A 20439-nucleotide genomic window follows, 5' to 3' on the forward strand; every position below is an offset into this window, starting at 1 on the left:
TTGTTTTGCAGAATATAAGCTAACAAATGTCTATTTGTATCTATGCACAGACATCTCATGCAGAGTTCATAACAGCAACAGTTATAATAGCACATGGTAGGTGCTTAATATATGTCTGAGTTACTGGATGACTGAGTAAACAGTACCTTCCATCATCCACTGACATCATCTCAGTTGAATCTGGCAACATCCCCCTGAGGAAGCTGGGGAAGCTGAGGCTCAGAGAGGTTAGATAGTTAAGTCCAGGAAAGTCAGGATTCCTGGTCTTTTGGTTCACCCAAACTGTCCCCAACCTGTATGTAAGAGGCTTCATCTGGGCTCTCCACTGTGGCCTCTGCAAGAGGGTTTGTAGATGACACCGCAAACACCTGGCCAAGCTCACAGCATACACATCCACAGTGTGTGCTCTCCCTTCTCCCACCTTCTAGGGGGCACCTCCATAGCAGAGTCATACCGAGATCTTTTCTGGATCCCCATTGCCACTACTTAACACAGGGCCTCCGACATAGCCAGTCTCTATCGATACTGAGGGACTGAAGAAATGAATGAACGAAATAGCCAAAGGTAGTTTCTCCACTGACTTTTTAAAAACATCTCTTTCACTTTGGAGAAATCGTGTCAATGCAGCACAAAAATGCTTTACCCTCCCAAAGTCACCGCAGAGCATCCTCCCATTTCTAGAATGCAGCCATTTCTCAGCCACTCAGTTTTTGGGCTTTCCGGAGTGGTTGGCTCAGGCCTAACACTGCTCTTTGTTTTTTCCTGCAGATGATTTATCTGTTGGGGATCTGAAAAGGGAATTCCTGAAACTCATACACTGACTCTTTCTGCCACTTCAGCCCTTGGTATTCCTGCACTCAAAATACTGGTAAAGAATCGTGGCGGAGAACAAGCCTATTTTTGTAAGCAGATGCAGGAAAAATTACACATAGAAAAAGGAAGTTAACAAAAGGAGGAAGAGTTTAGATGTATTGACTCAAATTGGGTATTTTTTGGTGTAAAATAGAGATTTTTAGCCATCAAATAAATAAATGATCAGTCTTAAAGAATGCCCCAACAGCTTTCCTTGGCCTATTAAATGGGAATGATCAGTGCTAACAATTTTTTGTAGACATAGTTCTGAATGTAGATTATAGTTTTATTATAAGGTGTAAAGAGAACAGTCAGGACTGCGGTGACAATGCAAATAGTATCACTCCTTGCAGAGGACCCCACACCTCCAATCTAAGGATACAGGGCCATTTCCAGTTCCTCCAAGCATCCACATGACTAAGCCAAGCAGGTTGCCTGTTCCAGGCTGATTGACATCCATGTAACACATTTGTGAGTTCAATATTTGCCTCTCAGAGAAAAGACGTTACTTTGTGAAAATTAAGTACTGAGGAAATTCAAATGAGACAAAAACATTCTTACTTTATAATGTTTTTGAACTATTTGAAACTTTGATAGCAAAGTTTCACAGTGAAGTTGAAGTTGTCAAAGTACCAATGTAAGATCTTTGATAACTTTAAAAAAAATAACTAAAATGCTTTAAGACTGCGCATAAATTACTTAAAGTTGGGGTCGTGGGGAGGATAAGCCTGGTGAGGCTGGACTCACCTTTCCAAAGCTGGCAGCATTGACAGGTTGGGTATCATTCTTCTCGCAGAAATCCAGGTAATGCATATAGAGGGCACTGCGAGGGATGCAGACCCCCTCTGCAATCTCATAGTTCTCCTCCAGCCTAGGGAAATAAATGCCCAATGAGCAAAAAATGTGTTACCTGCCCCAAGCAAGAACGATCTGTTTTTTCTAGTCTTCTAGAGAGGAGCAGACCTTAGAAATAACGCTCTTTCTACAGGTGGAGAAACTGGGGCCCAGAAAGACAAAGCAAGACGCCCAAGGTCATGCCTGGTGTTAGTGAGTTGGCACTGTGAGAATCCTGGTCCTTTTGGGTATGAGTCCAGGCTACTTTTTCAGCCCAAATTCCCAGACTCTCTACTCTGTACTGTCATTGGCCTGGCCTTGTTCTGGGTAGATCAGATACTTGCAAACTCCAAAAACTACTTAGGGTCTTGTGGGGGCCCCAATCAGCCAGGATTGCAACCACAGACCCACTTGAGGAGCCATTTGTAATAGCTAAAAGCCAAAGGAGGATGTCAACATCTTGGAGCTCCTTGGCTGACAAACTCAATGGAGGGGGATCGTCTGGGAAAACCAATGCCCAAGGAGAGACTTGTGCAGCCGTACAGCCACTAATCTGCTGACTGAAGGGAGGTCTCATGACCAGAGGAGGAAGTTGGCCCATGATTACTTTAGGATCCTCTTCTATTCTGCTGTGCTAGGAGGAATGATTCTATACCCATTCCTTACCTTCTTGGCGAGTCTAGGTTAGGGATTCTGTAGGAGAGATTTTTTACAACTGAGTTTACAGACCCAGCCTTGTTACTTGCTGGCTTGGTGACCTTGGGCAAGTTACTTAAGCTCAGGCCTGTTTCCCTTTGGAGGGATTGATTTGTAAGTGCCTCCTAAAGTGGTTATAATGATCAGATGAGGTAATGTGTGACAAGCATCTGCATGGTGCCTGGCACGTGCATGATAAGCACTGAGTAGACATCAGACCTCCTCATCATTCATTCTTCCTCTCCGGAAAACATTTTTGGGCACTATATGTCCTGACTCTCTGCTAGATATTGGAGATATAAACAAAAATTAGAGACAGGGTTTTAAAAATTTTATTATTCTTTAACCCAAACACCAGAATGTAGGCATCCAAATGAATCATGCCTCCATTGTCCTAGGCACCCTGGAAGGTTAAACACCTTTCCCAAGAAAACTGCTGTGGCACAAGACAATTTGGAAACTTCTATTTTGGGTCATGCCTTCGAAGCCTGGGGCACCTACTGCTCAATCAACTCACCAACAGAAAACTTTTCTCCTTTGATCATTAACTAGATTTTAGGAAACAACCCAAAGTCATTTGGAAGCAAGTTTGGGGGATAAAGTGACTGGAAAGCCATTCCCCCAATCCCAATATTTTTGGTCAAAAATAAGGCATAATTCTAAAGCGATGAAACAAATGTCCTCGAGTGGCTTCAAAACTCCCTCTGAGAGCATTTGCCAAAGAAGTGGCCCAGGGCTGTCGTAAGTGAAGAGGAATGAGGACACGGCCCTCCAAGGTGCCCACTTGAAAGGGCAGCACTCACTCAGCTTGTTCCAACATGTGATTGCAAGAACATCAGTTCAGTCATTTCATATTCCAGCCCCGTAGAGGGGGATACAACCCTAGGGACACAGACCTGTCAGTGCCAAGATGAGAGCTGGTGCTGAATGGTTCCCAATCATCTCATCCATCCCCCTTCTTCTGGGAAGGGGAACACTGAGTAACTAGGGATGGTTTTTAGAAATGTTCCCAGAAATATAGTTGAGGTAATCCTTTCTAGGTGATCAAATTCCTTGAGGCTGGGATGGTGTCTGAGTCACTTCTGTATCCTTGAGGTCCAGTGTATTTCTTGGCAGACAGTAGGTGCTCAATAAGTGTCTTATGCATAGATTATTTCAGTCATTTATTCATTCAACCAATATTTATTGATCGTATCACCCGCCAGGCACTGGGGATATCACAGTGAGCAAGCTGGTCCTTGTTTGCATACAGTGAACAGATTAATGGTAGTCAGATGGAAAAAGACACAGATAACATTTAACTCAACAAATATTTACTAAATGCCAGGCGATGTCCTAGATATTGAGGAAACAGTGGAGAACAAAATAATGGTCCTGTCCTAAATGGGCTTACATTCTGATATATGTCTTTGACATCATAAACTGGAATTCTAAGTGTGTTTTCCTAAGAAAAGGGTTTCACATAAATAATAGGTTTCTTAGGACTGTCCTAAGCTTCAGGTCCAATATGAATGAAAATCAGCCTCGGAGGTTAGCCTGGACCCCTAACTGCCATTCACAGCATTGTTCCTCTATAAAAGTGAGTTCAGAGGTCCAAGTAACCAGCTTGTGTACAAACTTGTAGGGGCCCTCTGAATCAGACAGCTTTCTCAAACTGGGGTCTCACAGACATGCTTTGTTTTGGCCTGAACAGTGTTGGCCCAATTTTTAAAATTCAGGACACTGCACATAAGAATCTGGATTTCTGGCTTCTTTTGAAAAAGCCGAGATCTGGCAACACTGGGCCCATATTCCCGCACGACAACAATTGGCCAGAGCTACATGTGCCCTGGAGTTGGCCAGAGTCCTCACTCCTCCCTATTTTTTTTTGTGCCCTGTCTGTTTTCTGTTCCTTGTCTGGCTCCTGTAGGCACTTGTGTTGGCATAAGACATGATCTATGTCCTAGTTAACTTTTCAGTCTATTTGGGGAGAAGTATGCACAACACAAAAAATAATATTTAATTACTATAAACTCCTGACCATAGGTACAGTTGAAGGTGGGAAAGCAGAGAGATTGATGTGCAGATGAGAGTAGATAATTAATGTCTCATGGAAGAACTGGGTTTGGAATTGTGTAACAACAAAAAACAACAACAGCTAGCATCTCTTGAGCTCTTCCTAGGTGCTGGGCACTGGGTATCCATGGTCTCATTTGATCTCACAATAACTGTATGGTATGAGGTAGGTATTTACACATATGTTTCAGGATAGGAATTTGAGACTCAGGGAGTGTAACTCATTTGCCCAGTCATGCAGCTAGTAAGTAGGAGGGTTTGTCTCACTCCAAACCTCTCTGGTATTCTGCCATGGTAGTTGGGGGAGGGAGGGACATTTCAGGCAAGTAGAACAGCAAGGATGGGAGATGGACATGCCATGTGCTTTGAACGATGGGAAATGCTGATCCCAGTGGAGAGAGAGTGAAGGGGTCTCTAAAGGGAAGAACCATGGCGGGTGGAGGGAGTCTTTAAATGCCACACAAATGGATATGATTTGGCTTAAGAATTTAGCACCCCCTTGGAGTTGAAGAGCTACTATAAAAATGTTATTTTCAGAAGAAGGCATTAGAATTGTACTCAGGAGGACTGAAAGAAACAAAGACTCAGAGGAGACAGGAAGATCTGAGTGCTTCTAGGCTGCTATAGGAATAATAATAATATTATTATCAATAACAACAATAACTGACATTAATTTAAATATGTTCTATTTGCCAGGAATGGCTTGAGTATAATAAAAGAATGTCAAACAACAAAAACAAGAATGAAACACCTGTCTCACAGGTATCATCTTAGACTTTTTTTTTTTCTTTTGAGAGAGTCTTGCTCTGTCACCCAGGCTGGATTGCAGTAGTGCCCTCTGGGTTCACTGCAACCTCTGCCTCTCAGGTTCAAGCGATTCTCCTGCCTCAGCCTCCTGAGTAGCTGGGATTACAGGTGCCCACCACCACACCTGGCTAATTTATGTATTTTTAGTTAAGACAGGGTTTCTCCATGTTGGCCAGGCTGGTCTCAAACTCCCGACCTCATGTGATCCACCCGCCTTGGCCTCCCAAAGTGCTGGGATTACAGGCATGAGCCACCAAGCCTGGCTATCTTAGACTTTTGAGAGATCCATTAAGCAATTTTTAAAAGAGATTTAACTTCAGCACTTGTAGTGGAACATTTTCCAGTCTCATGCATACCTATGAACAATTTGGGCAGCTGCAATTTTGTGTATGACAAGCTGTGGAGAAGATAAAAGTATTCCTTTTTGCTTATTTTCATTAATGACTTCCTAGAATTTATTTTGGCCAAAAAAATCTCTGAACATCCTAAACAAAGGTGTATTTCAAACCATTCAGAACTCATCTTGCATATTATTATTTAAATTAATAGATATCCTTTAATACCAATTAGATTTTTTTAAGCATGGGAGTGGCATGATCAATGTAATCTTTGGAAAGTTTGCTCTGCACCTCTAGGGGAGGTGGCCAAGGAGGACGATCAAAGCCTGGCACATAGTGGCTGATTAATTAGGACTTGTTGAATGAATGAATGAACACAGGAGACCAATTAGGAACTACTATAATAGTTCCGGCAGGAAATGCTGGGGCATGAACTGAAGCAGTGGTTGTGAGGCAGAGATAACACTTAGGGTGTGGGCCTCATGCTGCCAGATGTGAGGGGGGCAGGAGCAACCAAGCAAACTCTCAGGTTCCTAACTGGGCAGAATGAATGAATGGGGGTTCCATTCCCCACGATCAGAAATACAGAAGGAGAGGAGAGGTAAAGGTGAAAATCATGCTTTCAAATGCAGCGTTAAACAGCATGGGTTTCCAAGTAAAGTCCTGGCACCTTCACTGATTAGTTACTTTATTTAAGCTCCCGGTGCCTCAGTTTCTATTTGCTGATCTTGTGGCTGTGTGCTCACTAAATCTGGCCAAGAGGTCAAGATTAAAATACAAGATCGTGGTTAAGATACATCCCATCAAATGAACCCATAGCAGCATCAAACTATTCAAATCAGATGGGTGTAAGTCATGGTTCACACAGCCTGAGCTAATTAAACGGTTACCTGTCAAAGGCCAGAGCCTCCTAAATAACTACATTTCAGCCCACGTTTTTGTTCCTCTTTCCGGAGCTTCTTAGCCTCAAAGTAACTAGGTGGCTTATAACTACAAAGCATTTTAATAAGCTCTATGAACAAATGGATGTAATTGGCACGGAAGGGCTCCTTTGATCCTTGATGAGTTTCTACAGGAATAGCATCATGACACCTTTGCCCAAACCTCACAAAATCCAGAGGTTCTGCCTGTGTACTAAAGTTGCTAATTGGAATGTCCACTTCCCTGACCAAGGCATGGCAGAAAGAAAGGCAGTTAATTATTTCTCTTCATATCTGATGAAATTTTCTCGTTTCCTCCTCTCTTTAAGAGGACATCATTAGTCTGACATGGTGAACAATGCTCCATTATACCTGGGTTTTTTTAATGATCACAAAAAAATTCCCCACTTCTTCCATTTTCTTATCTTCTATTTAACAACTTGATTATATTTGAATTGAACCTATCCTATTATGGAGAGATAATGAGCTCAGTCTGCTAGCTAACATGAGTCATTATCTGAGTTATATATTTTTAAGAAGACCTCCTCACAAGGTTTCAGCATGTGGCCTCCTAGGGCACATGGAGGAAGCTTTGTATCAGCACTTCACAATGAAAAGCAAATGCTTCAGCACCTGACATAATTTCCCACTGTCCTCATTTTAAGCCTGTGATTTCTTACATGTATACACAGAGATCTTTTAAACCGATTAAGTGTTTTATAAGCATGGGAGCAGCATGATCGATTATTCTTATGAAAGGTTGCTCTGCATCAGTTCGCAGTGCCCACTTCTCAAGTTCTTGCATACATGTCAAGAACAAAAACTTTTTATTCTCTTTTACCAAAAGAAAAGACAACAGGACTTTTTTTTTACAGAAATCCCAGACCTTACAACAGGATTTTTTAAAAATATGAACTATTATAACTTATCACCAAAGTTGTCACAGAGATCTGAAACTATAAACTATGTGAGAAAAAAAAAAAACCTTGTCAAGCCATTGGGACAAGACAGTAGTCTATACCCATCAATAGCTCCCCGTTCCCTCTCCATGAAAGTTCACATTCCCGACCGTGGCATCCAAGGCCCCTGGCTCCTTCTCCGGCCTGCTTCCCCACAGGTATACCTCTTTCCAGCAAACTAGACCATTTCCCGCTCCTGAGACACCATGTCACCTTCCACCCCAACACATGATCCATCACGTTCCTACTACAAGGGATGACCTATTCCACCATGCTCCACGCATCAAGGCTCAACTCACATTTCCTTTCCATGGAACTATGTTCAATGCACAACCCACCCCATCTGCTAACCACTTCTTAATCCTTTCCTCCTTTGCCAAATTCATTTATTCCTTCAATAACATGTAGAGTGCAGAGTGCTGCAATGGTCTAAATGCCATGTACTGTTATGTTTGTAGAAAAGCCACATCCTCTGCTCGTAAAGCTCTCACTACTTCCCAGGGATGGCCATAGTTCCTTATAGCTGATGGCTCAAATAGCTTTCATCAGGTGATACAGGTTTTAGAGTTTGAGATCACTGAGTTTGAAACCTGCCTCTACCACTTACAAGCTGTATAGCCTGGGAAATGTTACTTGAACTGTTTCACTTCATTCATCCGTAAAATGAGAGAAACTGTACCCATCTACCAAGCTTGCTGTGAGGACAAGAATCCACACACAGCCTAAGGCCCTTTACTATAGGGAACACTCAATTAAGAGTAATGATCAGCATTATTTTATAATATTGTAGAATATTCAGGTAATGTTTTATATCTTAAACTGAAAGTCCTTTGAGGGCAGGGACCAAAGCAAATTCCTACGGATGTTAACATAGTTCCTAGCACTGTGTCCTGAACACAGTGTGAACACTGCAGGAGAAAGGAGGGGAGAGGAGAAAAGGCCAAAAAGAAGGAAGGCAGGCTTTTGCACAGGTCAAAGGACTCTGGTATTTTATTAATCTTAATATCTGAGTGGTTAAAGGAAAAGCATGGTTAATATTAACACATTTGATTTATATTTTCAAGTGCCTACTCTGCACCAGGGATGTTCAGATTAGCTATCACTACCCCACAAGATGAGTAACACTATCCCCTATCACATAGAGGAAGAAATGGAGGGTCAAGGAAGTAAAGTGGTTTGTCCGCAGTGACTTGGCTGGACAAAGCTAGGCTTTAAAAGTATGGGCCTGGCACGGTGGCTTACGCCTGTAATCCCAGCACTTTGGGAGGCCAAGGTGGGTGGATTATGAGGTCAAGAGATAGAGACCATCCTGGTCAACATGGTGAAACCCCGTCTTTCCTATAAATACAAAAATTAGCTGGGCAGGGTGGCGCGTGCCTGTAGTCCCAGCTACTCAGGAGGCTGAGGCAGGACAATCACTTGAACCCAGGAGGCAGAGGTTGCAGTGAGCCGAGATTGCGCCACTGCACTCCAGCATGGTGACAAAGTGAGACTCCGTCTCAAAAAAACAAAATAAAAACAAACAAAAAAAATGGATGAATTCGGGTATGATGCTTCTAAAGTTCTCACTGTGTGCTAGAGACTGACATTCATTTGGTCAGTCTGTCAGCATATATTTATTGAGCACCTACTATGTACCAGGCGCCATAGAATACAGCCATGAACAAGAAGACACTACTCTTGCCCCAGCCTTCAAGAAACCAACAGTTTACCAGAAGGACGATGGGAGCTAGGGTGATAACACCACCAGACAGCAAATGAACAGAAAACAGTGGGCTTTGGCTCATATGGGCTCTGGTTAGGCCTGAGGCTAAGTCTAGAAAAATCCAAAGCAAAATCAAACAAACAAACAAACAATCAGTCTATCTCACTAAACAACAGTTAAGCCAGGTATTGCTGCTGAGTAGACGAGCCAATAAGAAACAAGCATTTGCCGGGAGGCTGAGGCAGGAGAATTGCTTGAACCCAGGAGGCGGAGGTTGCGGTGAGCCAAGATTGCGCCATTGCACTCCAGCCTGGGTAACAAGAGCGAAACTCCGTCTCAAAAAAAAAAAAAAAAAGAAAGAAACAAGCATTTGCGTGGACCCTGACATTTCTCAGGGGACCTCAGCTGGCCCAGCTCTCCCTTTGTTGAGGATTTCCTTGGGGAGTCAGGTATGTCCCCTTCTTTGTGTAGAAAGAGACTATGACACTCCACTGTGTTGAGTCACCTACCTTGGTTTCCTCCTCTTTAAATACAGGTAACTGTCCTGCCTTCTCTACGGGATTTTCATGAGGATTAGGTATGCTCAGCAGTGACATCACCTCACAAGCCTGGCATCCCATGGGTGATTGCTGAACCTGTAGGTCTGGCTGATGCAGGGCAAGGGACTGAATCAGAGACTTATTTCTGCCATTGCAATGTCTAAACTGGATCTAGGTGATCTAAAGTAGGCATCAAATTCCTACCCTGGGTTTGACCTATAACCTACTGAATTAGTGTTCCAGTAAGGCCTGAGCTTAGGCAGCTTCTAGAATCACTCAGTCCAGTTTTTGGTTATTCAAGTCCCCTCTTTTTTCTTTGGATGAAACTAGGCAGTGTATAAAGCACAGTGTTGAAATTTCCATGCTGTTGCTAATGCTTCTCTTGAGGCCTAGGCTACAGGTTTGCAGCCCAGAGCTCTGGTGGTCCTGGACAGTACTGAGGTGATTCTGGCACCATCCCCTACCAGAAGCTACCTCCTCAGTGGTCCCTTTCCACCTATACCAGTCTCTACTCATCTCTGTTGCACTTTGCCGTTACAAATAGGGCCCTGCAGAACATCTTCTTATGTGCTCCCTTACACACCTGCATGGGAGTGTTTCTCCCTGCCAGCATCAAGAAGCAGAGCTGCTGGGTGCATGTACTTCAAATACTAGTGGGATTATAAAATTACCCATCAAATGGCTTTACCATTTGACACACTTACCCACAGCACAAAATATGTTTTTTTAAAAAGTTGTGGTTCCACAACCCTGCATCTCATTCCCTGAGACATTGCTGCCCTTGGCACTGAGTTGTCTGGCTTAACTGACCTTCCTCCATCTGTAGCTGAGGACATCTGGAAGGACACAGTCACATCTAGTGGCATTATCTAGCAACACTGGTTGCATTCAGAGCTGAAAATGTCCAGCCTCCCTTTTCAGAACCATGTTACCTAACTCATGTCATGAAAGCAATGTTCTATCACTGTTGAGTAAGAATCAAGTCACAAACGGGTACAAAACGTCAGTTATCAGTGACATCCAATGAGTCTGGTCTAGCAGCTGTGATCTGGTCTAAAACTTCAATGTATTTCTTCTTTGGAACAGTGTCAAACCCAATTTCTTACCTATGACCTTCCAGAACATTCTAAAGAGAAATTAATTTCTTTTGTTTCATATTAATTTGGAATATTGATACCTTGTCAACCACCCAAGTCCTCCATTTAATTTTTTTCAAAAGAAAGGAAAATTTCCCCACAACTCCCCCTGAAAGTGACAATTTGATCTTCAGTCCTCCTCCTTTTTGGAAGAGTCTCATTTCTTCAGTAAATTGCTGGAAGGGAAAACATCCCTACTCAGAAGGCGCACAAGGAGCTCTGGGTAGGGGCGGCAAGGGTGGCGGGTGAGGGCGGGGCACGGAGGGGGCATGTGTTGGCAGCAAGTAGGCCGGGACTGCGGAACAGGCTGCTTTCCATTTCGAAATTCTCTGCATGAATAGAGGTTATTGTGCAGCCGGGATTCCAGCAGCGCTCACCATCCCCAGTGAGTTGGGATTTACTAATCCTCGTGACTGAGGATGCTGGAAAGTGTTTGGCAGAAGGCATTTGACAATATTTGCCTGTTTTCTGCTGAGAGTTGCCTCCAGATCACGTGGCCCCAATTATTTTAGGCTGCTTGGCTGCTGTGTTATTTGTTCTTAGAGAGGTGTTATTTGTTCTAGGGTGATGGGGAGGGGGTTTGTGGCAAGGAAGGGGAAGAAGGAGAAGCAAATAGCTCCTAACCCAATTCCAATAACAAGCCAAATGTCCCAGGAGAGCTCAGCACTGTCGGACAGGTGGCAGGCGCCTTGGTGGTGAGGCCAGTGTCCTTTCCTGGGCCTCCCTCCTCTCTGTCCTCAGGGGCTGCCTGCTGCTGCTGGAGAGAGGGCACAGCATGAAGGACATACATGCCTCAGAGAATGAGATGCTTGTCCTAGCTTTAGGTTCCTGTTTTGTAAGTATTTTGCACTGTGGATGAAGATATAAAATGGTAAATGGTCAATTTTGCAATCCATCAACACTTTAAGTGTTAATGGAGCAATTCTGCTTCTTGATACAGACACGAAGAAACACTCCCACAGTGTTCAAGGGGCCATACAGGAAGATGTTCTGTGAGGCCCTATTTGTAATGGCAAAGATGAGATTTGAACACAGCCTAAATGTTCCTCAAAAGGGAAATGACGCTGGGCACGGTGGCTCACACCTGTAATCCCAGCACTTTGGGAGGCTGAGGCCAGTGGATCACTTGAGGTCAGGAGTTCAAGACTAGCCTGGTCAACATGGTGAAACCTCATCTCCACCAAAATACAAAAATTAGCTGGACGTGGTGGTGTGCGCCTATAATCCCAGCTACGCAGGAGGCCGAGGCACGAGAATTACTTGAACCTGGGAGGCAAAGGTTGCAGTGAGCCAAGATCACGCCACTGCACTCTAGCCTGGGTGACAGAGCAAGACTTTGTCTCAAAAAAAAAAAAAAAAAGGAAGTGGCAGCATTAATTCTGCCGTTGTCTTACAATGAATACTGTGCTGCAGTTAAAATCAGGTTGTTCTTATGAACCATGGGTGTAGCTTCAGGACCTTCTACTGAGGAAGAAAGCAAGCAGTGGATTAATACAGCATAACAAGTTGTGGGTCAGTTTTTTAGTGTGTTACATCTGCATGCTTTTTATAAAGGAGACAATGCCAAATAAAGCCATCGTTCAGAAACTTCTACAGATACATATGCATGTAAATGCATAGGGAAGGGTCTATAATACATATCTACACATATATATACACACAACTACACACATGCACACACATGTCTCACTGGTAACAAGGTTGCTTTTGAGGAGAAGGCAAAGAACTACAATGAGAAATGGATTGGAGCCTTACCTATAATGTTTTTAATTTTTAACAAGGAAATATATTTCTTCTATAAATAAAATAAAAGTAAAGCAAAAATACATTTATTAAATTTGCTTATATCCTGGGGTTTTGTTTGTTTCTTTTCATGATGGAGTCTCACTCTGTCACCAGGCTGGAGTGCAGTGGCACGATCTCGGCTCACTGCAACCTCCGCCTCCTGGGTTCAAGCGATTCTCCTGCCTCAGTCTCTCAAGTAGCTGAGACTACAAGCGTGTGACACCATGCCCAGCTAATTTGTATTTTTAGTAGAGATGGGGTTTCACCACGTTGGCCAGGATGATCTCAATCTCTTGACCTCGTGATCTGCCTGCCTTGGCCTCCCAAATTGCTGGGATTATAGACATGAGCCACCGTGCCTGGCCTATCCTAAGTTTTTTTTTTAAGCTAATAAAAGAAGAAGAAAATTAGACAAAGGAAAAAAGAAATTGAAAAAGTATGTAAGCACCAGCTTTAACTCTCAACCCCGTGGCAGCCAGAGCAAAAAGGGGACACATTGTAATTTATGTTGTTTTTCCTTCTAAAAGGGAGGGTGCATCCAGTCTCTTTTGAGAGATTAAGTTTTTCTACTGAAACCGTATTTTTTTAAAAAAATGATACGTGTGCAGCTTTATGTAAGAGATCCCATGTTCTCCACCACTGTTTTAGGCATGACTGTTCCTATCTAAGTTTAATATCCTCCTTTCTCGTCCCTACTGCTTATGTGCCCTCTCCCCTGCCCACCTCTCCCCCTCAACTTGTGTCACTCTCCTCCTTGTGTGCTACATTCCAACCACATGGGCCACCTTCTTGTTGGTCCTTCAGCAAGCTCAGCCTGCTGCCATCCCAGGAAGGAGTGGTGGACACTGTGTGTGCCCAGACTGCCCTGGGGCACTGAGACATTGTTTCCCCTGCTGGGAAGCTGAGTTCTTCCAAGGAGTGATCCTCAGCCTAACATGAAGGGAACTGCCTCTCCAAGTTACACCCGCCCTGAGGGCAGCCTCCATCCAATGATGGACAATGGGGTGGGGGATAAAGGCTTGGATCTGTTGCTCTTATTTGGGTCATCTTTAACTGGCCAACCCCACCTCAGAACTCCCTGCAGGACTGACTGAAGCCTCTGTGATAACCTCTTCACTGCCCATCACCCCTCTGTCTATTCCTCACACCCCCATGGGTGTGGAGGCTGGGTGCACGCCCTAATAAACCACCTGTATGCACAACTCTGCTCTATCTGGAGAGCCCACCTACAACAGTGGGGCCTTTGTAGAAGCTGTTCTTTCCACCTGGAACATTCCCCTGTCCCTGGTTTTCACACTGTCATGGTGTCATATATCTACCCACTAAAGTGTCACCTTCTCAGAGAAACTTGCCCTTACTGCTCAACCTGAAATAGCCTCTCTGATACCATCTATTAGCCAAGTCAAAGTCTCTGCACAGCACTTATCACTATCTAATACATTCCTGGATTATCTATCATTAGTTGTTTTTTTAAATGGAGACAGGGTCTTGCTCTGTCACCCAGACTGGACTACAGTGGCATGATCATAGTCCGTTATGGTTTTGAACTCCTAGGCTCAAGTGATATTCCTGACTCAGCCTTCAAAATAAGTAGGACCACAGGTTTATGTCACCATGCCCAGATAGGTTTTTTGTTTTTTAGCAGAGGCAGGGTCTCACTATGTTGCCCAGGCTAGTCTCGAGCTTCTGCTTCAGGCAATCCTCCACCTCAGCCTCTCAAAGTGCTGGGATTACAGGTGTAAGCCACTGCACCCTGAGTGTCATTCATCTAAAAAAGATTTATTTCCCATTTCCCCCCATCAGCAGTTCCTCTTCTTGGTCTACCTTATCCACCATTGCATTTCCAGGGCCTAGAACAAGGACCTAGCAAATGGCAGTGGCTCAGTAAACATTTCTCAAATGAGTTAATGACTGAAATTCTATCTTAAACATATAAAGAAAATTAGAGGAAACGTTGATGTTCTTTGAACAACTTGATGCCTTTTGAGAAGAATAAGACTAAAATGTACAAGTTCTCGAATTTGGTTTGGCTTTGAAAATAGATGTATCATTAAAAAAATTCACTGCCCGAACTTGTGACTTGGAGGGTGAAATTTCTTCTGGAATGATCTATGTGACCCTTTATTTAGAAGAATGGATATTTTGTACAGAATTAGGTACCACAGAAGGAGAGCTGCCTGTGCCTATGCCAGGAAGGTTGTCCTTGTGGGACTCGGAAGGAGTGTGCTGAGGGAATGACTGAGCCCTTACCCTATCCCAGGTCCTGTTCAAGCACCTTCTATAGAACAACCCATTTTATCTTCATAACTACCTTATGAGCTAGGTACTATTGCCATCCCCATTTTATAGATGAGTAGACTGAGGCATAGAGAGGTTAAGGACCTTGCCCAAGATTTCACAGCTTGTAAGTGGCAGAGCGGGGAGTTAAGCTGTGGCAGTTTGATTTCAGAGACTGCACCATTTACAGCCTCACTGTTGTCAGGCAGATGACCTGGGATCACAGAAAACTAGACATGAACAAGGTGATTTTCTTCTAGTGTTTTTCAAATTTTGTACTCTGAAACATATGATATACATGTTCAGGTTATTAAAGCAAGAATGTCTGTTGGCCAGGTGCAGTGGCTCATGCCTGTAATCCCATCACTTTGAGAGGACAGGGCAGGAGGATCACCTGAGGTTGGGAGTTCAAGACCAGCCTAGCCAACATAGTGAAACCCCATCTCTATGAAAAGTACAAAAATGAGCAGGGCGTGGTGGTGGGCGCCTGTAATCCCAGCTGTCAGAAGGCTGAGGCAGAAGAATTGATTGAACTCAGAAGGTGGAGGTTGCAGTGAACCAAGATTGTACCACTGCACTCCAGCCTGGGCAACAAAGTGAGATGCCACACACACAAAAAAAAAAGTCAATTCCATGTATTTCTAGAAACTTCCATTCCCAAAGTCCTTTACGTCGATGCCTCATTTGATGTCTTGGCACTATGGGAACTTGTGTGGCCATAATACTTAGGGAAGGGTGAAGGGGGAGATTTGACCTGAGAAGCAAAGTAGAATTTTTAATAAAGCAAAAAGCAGCAAATGCAATGAGAAAAAGTCTATAGGAACAAATGATGGAAAGAAGCCAAAGGCTGGAAGTAGAGCTCTTGAAAACAACCTTTGCTATCCTTGAAGCAAAACAAGCTAACTGCTGAGGCTCTTGTTAGAGAAGATTGAGTTACGTTCCTGGATGCTTTCTCCCAGTGTTGTTTTCCTCTCACCTCTGGGTGGATTAGACTAGAGAATCTAATATGATTTGCTCATTAAAGTCCATCTGCTTCCTTTGCTCATCTGTCCTCTCTTCACTATCCTTCCTGATGTTTCTTTTCCTTTCTTCCCAAGTATGAGCTTTGAGGTTAAAGATACCCAGCCAGGTTCCTGCCTCTGCCACTGAATGGCTGTGTGCCTGTTCAGGCAAATTATTTAACTGCTTCAGCTTTATTTTCCTCATCAGTAAAACGGGCACAACAATAGCAACTCCACAGAATTGTGAGAATGAAATGAGGCATATATATAAAGAGGCTAGCAGGGAGGGGTGCACATAGTGGATTTTAGTTCCTTTCTTTTCCCCATTTCTCTTTCCTTCCCCTTCATTCCTTAATTCCTTCATATTCACTGGGCTGCACTGCGAGGGGAATAATCGCCTTCAATGGCCAAGATTCTCCATGGGGTGAATCTCAGGCATAGAGAGCACTAGCGTTCAAAGCTACAACATAATTTCCAAATAAAGCTTTTTAGAGGAGAATTTATCTGTAAATATCAAACACAAGTACAATCACTTAAACATCATTAAATATTTCATCAAGCCCAGGAATTCCATATATTAAAGAGAAAGCCATTCTAGTAGATTGCTCTCATTGGTGTTATTATTAATGTTAAAATAATTATATATAGTTGCAATTAATTATGAATTCATTAAGGGTTCATTGGTAAGAGTGAACAGACCTGTTTCTATTATAAATTGTAATAATGGATTCTATTAAAATCAATTAATAACACCCATGGGGAGTCCAGTCCTTGCCAGTGTTTGGATAACAGAAAAAACATCTACCCTAAAACAAAATATGAAAATTCCAATCTCCAGGCTAGACTGAAGACTAGTTGAGTACTTTACATATACCTGCAAATTAAATAGATTTTGTGTTTGTTATTGGATGTCAGGTTATCATGAAAATGTTAAAATATCCAAGTGATATCCCATCCTATGGTTAGGAAGATATGAGCATCCTCTGAAGAGAGAACTTGCTAAAAATGGAAACTTACCATTGCAGAGTAGCAGGAGTGGAGTGGGGCTTGGATGCTCTATTATTTTCTTTTTCCTCATCTGTTAAAGGAAAGAAAAAGAAGCTAACTTCAGTAGGAAACAGTAGGAAAAAGTAAAAGTCCTCTTGACTCTCCCGTTTCAAAAGACTATGTTTCTCTCAAATGTTGATGCTTTGAAACAATATATTGTCTTTTCCAACATGTTAGACTCATAATACTTTAATACAAAAAAAAGGGAAACTGACTTTTATTTTAAAACTCTTATGTCAATTTTATTTTTATTTGACACAATGTGTTAGAGTTTGAAGACATTTCCCTTTATCACCGAACGATGTGATCACACTCATCCACTTATTATTTTCCTAACTGAAGCAGGACAGATTACGATTTCAACCCTAAAAACATAGGGGCCTTACTCACTGCTATGGACTGAATATTTGTGCCCCCCACCAAAATTTATTTGTTGAAACATAATCTCCAGATGAAGATATTTGAAGGTGGGGCTTTTAGGAAGTGATCAGTCATGAGTCTTGTGAATGGAATTAGTGTCTTTATGAAAGAGATCCCAGAGAGCTCCCCCCTACCCCTTCATCCCCTCTGAGAAGACAGAGAGAAGGTAGCAAGAAGACAGCCATCTACGAACCAGGAAGTGGGCCCTCACCATGCCCAAATCTGCTATTGCCTTGCTCTCAGACTTCCCAGCCTCTAGAACTGGGAGAATAAATCTCTGTTAATTAATAAATCTTTGAGAATAAACAACAGAGAAATAAATCTCTGTTGTTCATAACCCACCAAGTTTATGGCATTTTGTTATGAAAGCCTGAACAGACTGAACTATTCACCATTTGTTCTTTGTAACCCCAATGAAGCAGATCCTTAATGTAGGATAGGGAAAGTATAAGTGTTCAGAAGAAAGGTTAGCAATCCAATAGAGCAGGGTTTAGCACACATTTTCTGTAAAGGACCTGATAGTAAATATTTTAGGGTTTGTTGATCAATAGTAAAAATAAAGAATATTATGTAGAATTTATATGATATGGGAGAAAACACGTTTCCATGAAATATTAATTGATAAAATTCAATGTAAGACCAGGCACAGTGGCTCACACCTATAATCCCAGTACTTTGGGAGGCCAAGGCAAGTGGATCACTTGAGGTCAGGAGTTCAAGACCAGCCTGGCCAACATGGTGAAACCCCATCTTTACTAAAAATACAAAAATTATCCAGGAGTGGTGATGTGCACCTGTAATCCCAGTATTCGGGAGGCTGGAACAGGAAAATTGCTTGAACCTAGGAGGTGGAGGTTGCAGTGAGCCGAGATCACGCCACTGCACTCCAGTCTGGGCAGCAGAGCAAGACTCTGTCTCAAAAACAAAAAGAAACATCCAATGTAATAGTAATAACTGAATATAATTTTTATAATATATGTCTACTAATAAGAACTAAATTAATTTTGGGGATGTGGGTAACATTCTCCTAATTGGGATTAAAGTTAGTGTTGCCTATTATTAAATAGATTGCAAAAGCTGATCTGTAAAGACCATTTTTAACTTGCAGCCCTACAAGCATCAGGCCAGATTTGGCTCACATGACCCTAATTTGCTGACCCCTGCAGTACCACAATATGAACAACAGATTAATTTTTAGCATATCTAAAAAGAATTAGTCACAATTTCATTATGGATTTATTGAGAAATACATATAATCAGTCTCTTATCCAATTCCTGATGAAGATTATTGATAGGAACAGTCAGCATAAAATTCCTTGACCCACAAAATTTGGCCCAAAATAATTAGAACAAATAACAGTCTCAAGAAGAAAACTAATATGGTCAAAGTCTACAAACATTATCAATAAAATTTAATATAGACATTAAAAAGATGAATGAAATCAATTTGTGGCATAAAATTTATATGGAAAAGAATTAGTATCTATGAAAATAGCTTAAGTAAAACAAAAATGAAAATGGAAAAAAATGAAAATGTCATATGATATATAGAAAAATTTTTCTAAAATTAAATTAGCTCATCAAAGGTGAACCCAGAAAATATCTTCTCAATGAAAATTTATCAATATTGGTGTAATTCTGACTTAAATGTCTGCTTATAAGCACTGTGGCAATACAGTTGTCACTCAATCAAAACCTACATGTACTCACCTTCTTCCTTATTTATAGAACCCCAGTTTAGAGGGGATCGTGTGTTCAAGGAGAGTGACCCCCTTTCAAATCCTAGAAGGGTAAATGTGGATTCATTTACAACAATCATGGTAATTAATTTTATGTCATCTAGTCACTGATTGGCTTAGGCAGAGCATGTAACATGATTCAGGCCAATCACATTTCAGGAGATGTTCTCTCAGGCTTCTTCCATTTTATTATTTTTCCCTAATAAAATGGAAGGAGTGAGAGATTCTGGCCAGTTCTACTTTTGAGTGTGGCTATGAGATGACACAATAACTAGATGAAAGCAGCAATCTTCGGATGGGGTAAAACGCAAAATCAAAACCTGGAAAGGCAAAGAAAAAAGGGAAAGTCCGAGGCTCTGATTGTCATGTGGTGCCTCTGATGAACCCACCAAAACAATGGCTGCCTCCTGTTCTGTGAGATAGTACAGTTTCTTCGGTTGATGAAACCTCCTTTCATTGGGATTCTCTTCCCTGCCACCAAAACCATTCTAACTGATGATTAGAACACAAATCACACTAACACTAAATGTTCCCAGGAACAGAATGTAAAAAACACCATAGACTAAACACTTGTTCATGATGCTTTGTCAACCTGGAGTTCTTCTAAATAGATGTTTCTCATCCTTTCCAGCCTGGAATAAATGCCACCAACTTTTTGAAGCCTTCCTTGATACTTTCTTAGTCAGAAATCAATCATTCATCCTAACTCTGTGCTTCTATAACACATTACTCGCCTCTCAGCTGCCCAGTGTAGCCACCTGGATCATTTCTTCTCCTTTTCTTTTTTTTTTTGAGACAGAGTTTTGCTCTTGTAGTCCAGGCTGGAGTGTAATGGTGTGATTTCAGCTCACTGCAACCTCCACCTCCCAAGTTCAGATGATTCTCCTGGCTCAGCCTCCTGAGTAGCTGGGATTACAGGTGTCCACAACCACATCCAGCTAATTTTTGTATTTTTTAGTGGAGACAGGGTTTCACCATGTTGGTCACGCTGGTACTGAACTCCTGACCTCAGGTGACTAGATCATTATTTCTGTACACATCCATCCCTTCTGCTCAAGCATAAACACAGTAAGAAGGCAGGGGTGGTATCTCAGTTATCTGCATTACCTCCTGCAGGACCTAGCTCAGTACCTTCCACTTAGTACTTACATAGTTAACTGTGCCTTCTCCAGTCTTAACAGCACAGTAAAGAGCATGAACATGTGGGTCTCACAAGAACATGAGCAAATGAACTCCTAAACACACAGAACAATACTCAACCTCTGTTGTTCACAAAGAAACAAAAAGGAAACAAATAATGAGGCAGTACTTATATCTCTGAAAGAAAAG

General features: G+C 42.3%; 1 protein-coding gene and 1 long non-coding RNA gene across 4 annotated transcripts in view; one reads left to right on the top strand and one right to left on the bottom strand.

Annotated features, from left to right (window-relative positions):
* The window catches only part of LOC105728672 (uncharacterized), a 278507-nt gene that overhangs the window by 121211 nt on the left and 136857 nt on the right, over positions 1-20439 (top strand). The gene's annotated exons all lie outside the window — the stretch shown is intronic.
* Positions 1-20439, bottom strand: part of RFX4 (regulatory factor X4) — a 179463-nt gene that overhangs the window by 109425 nt on the left and 49599 nt on the right. For all 3 annotated transcript variants that reach the window (XM_021675542.2, XM_012469174.3, XM_012469175.3), the window contains 2 exons: positions 16922-16982; positions 1600-1723 (listed from right to left, as the gene is read on the bottom strand). In XM_021675542.2, coding sequence (XP_021531217.2) covers positions 1600-1723; positions 16922-16982 — 185 coding nt within the window. The remainder of the gene's footprint in view (positions 1-1599; positions 1724-16921; positions 16983-20439) is intronic.

The sequence above is a fragment of the Aotus nancymaae genome, unplaced genomic scaffold (assembly GCF_030222135.1).
Source record: "Aotus nancymaae isolate 86718 unplaced genomic scaffold, 86718_ANA_hifiasm-v0.15.2.pri h1tg000021l, whole genome shotgun sequence".
NCBI classification, from domain to species: Eukaryota; Metazoa; Chordata; class Mammalia; order Primates; family Aotidae; genus Aotus; species Aotus nancymaae.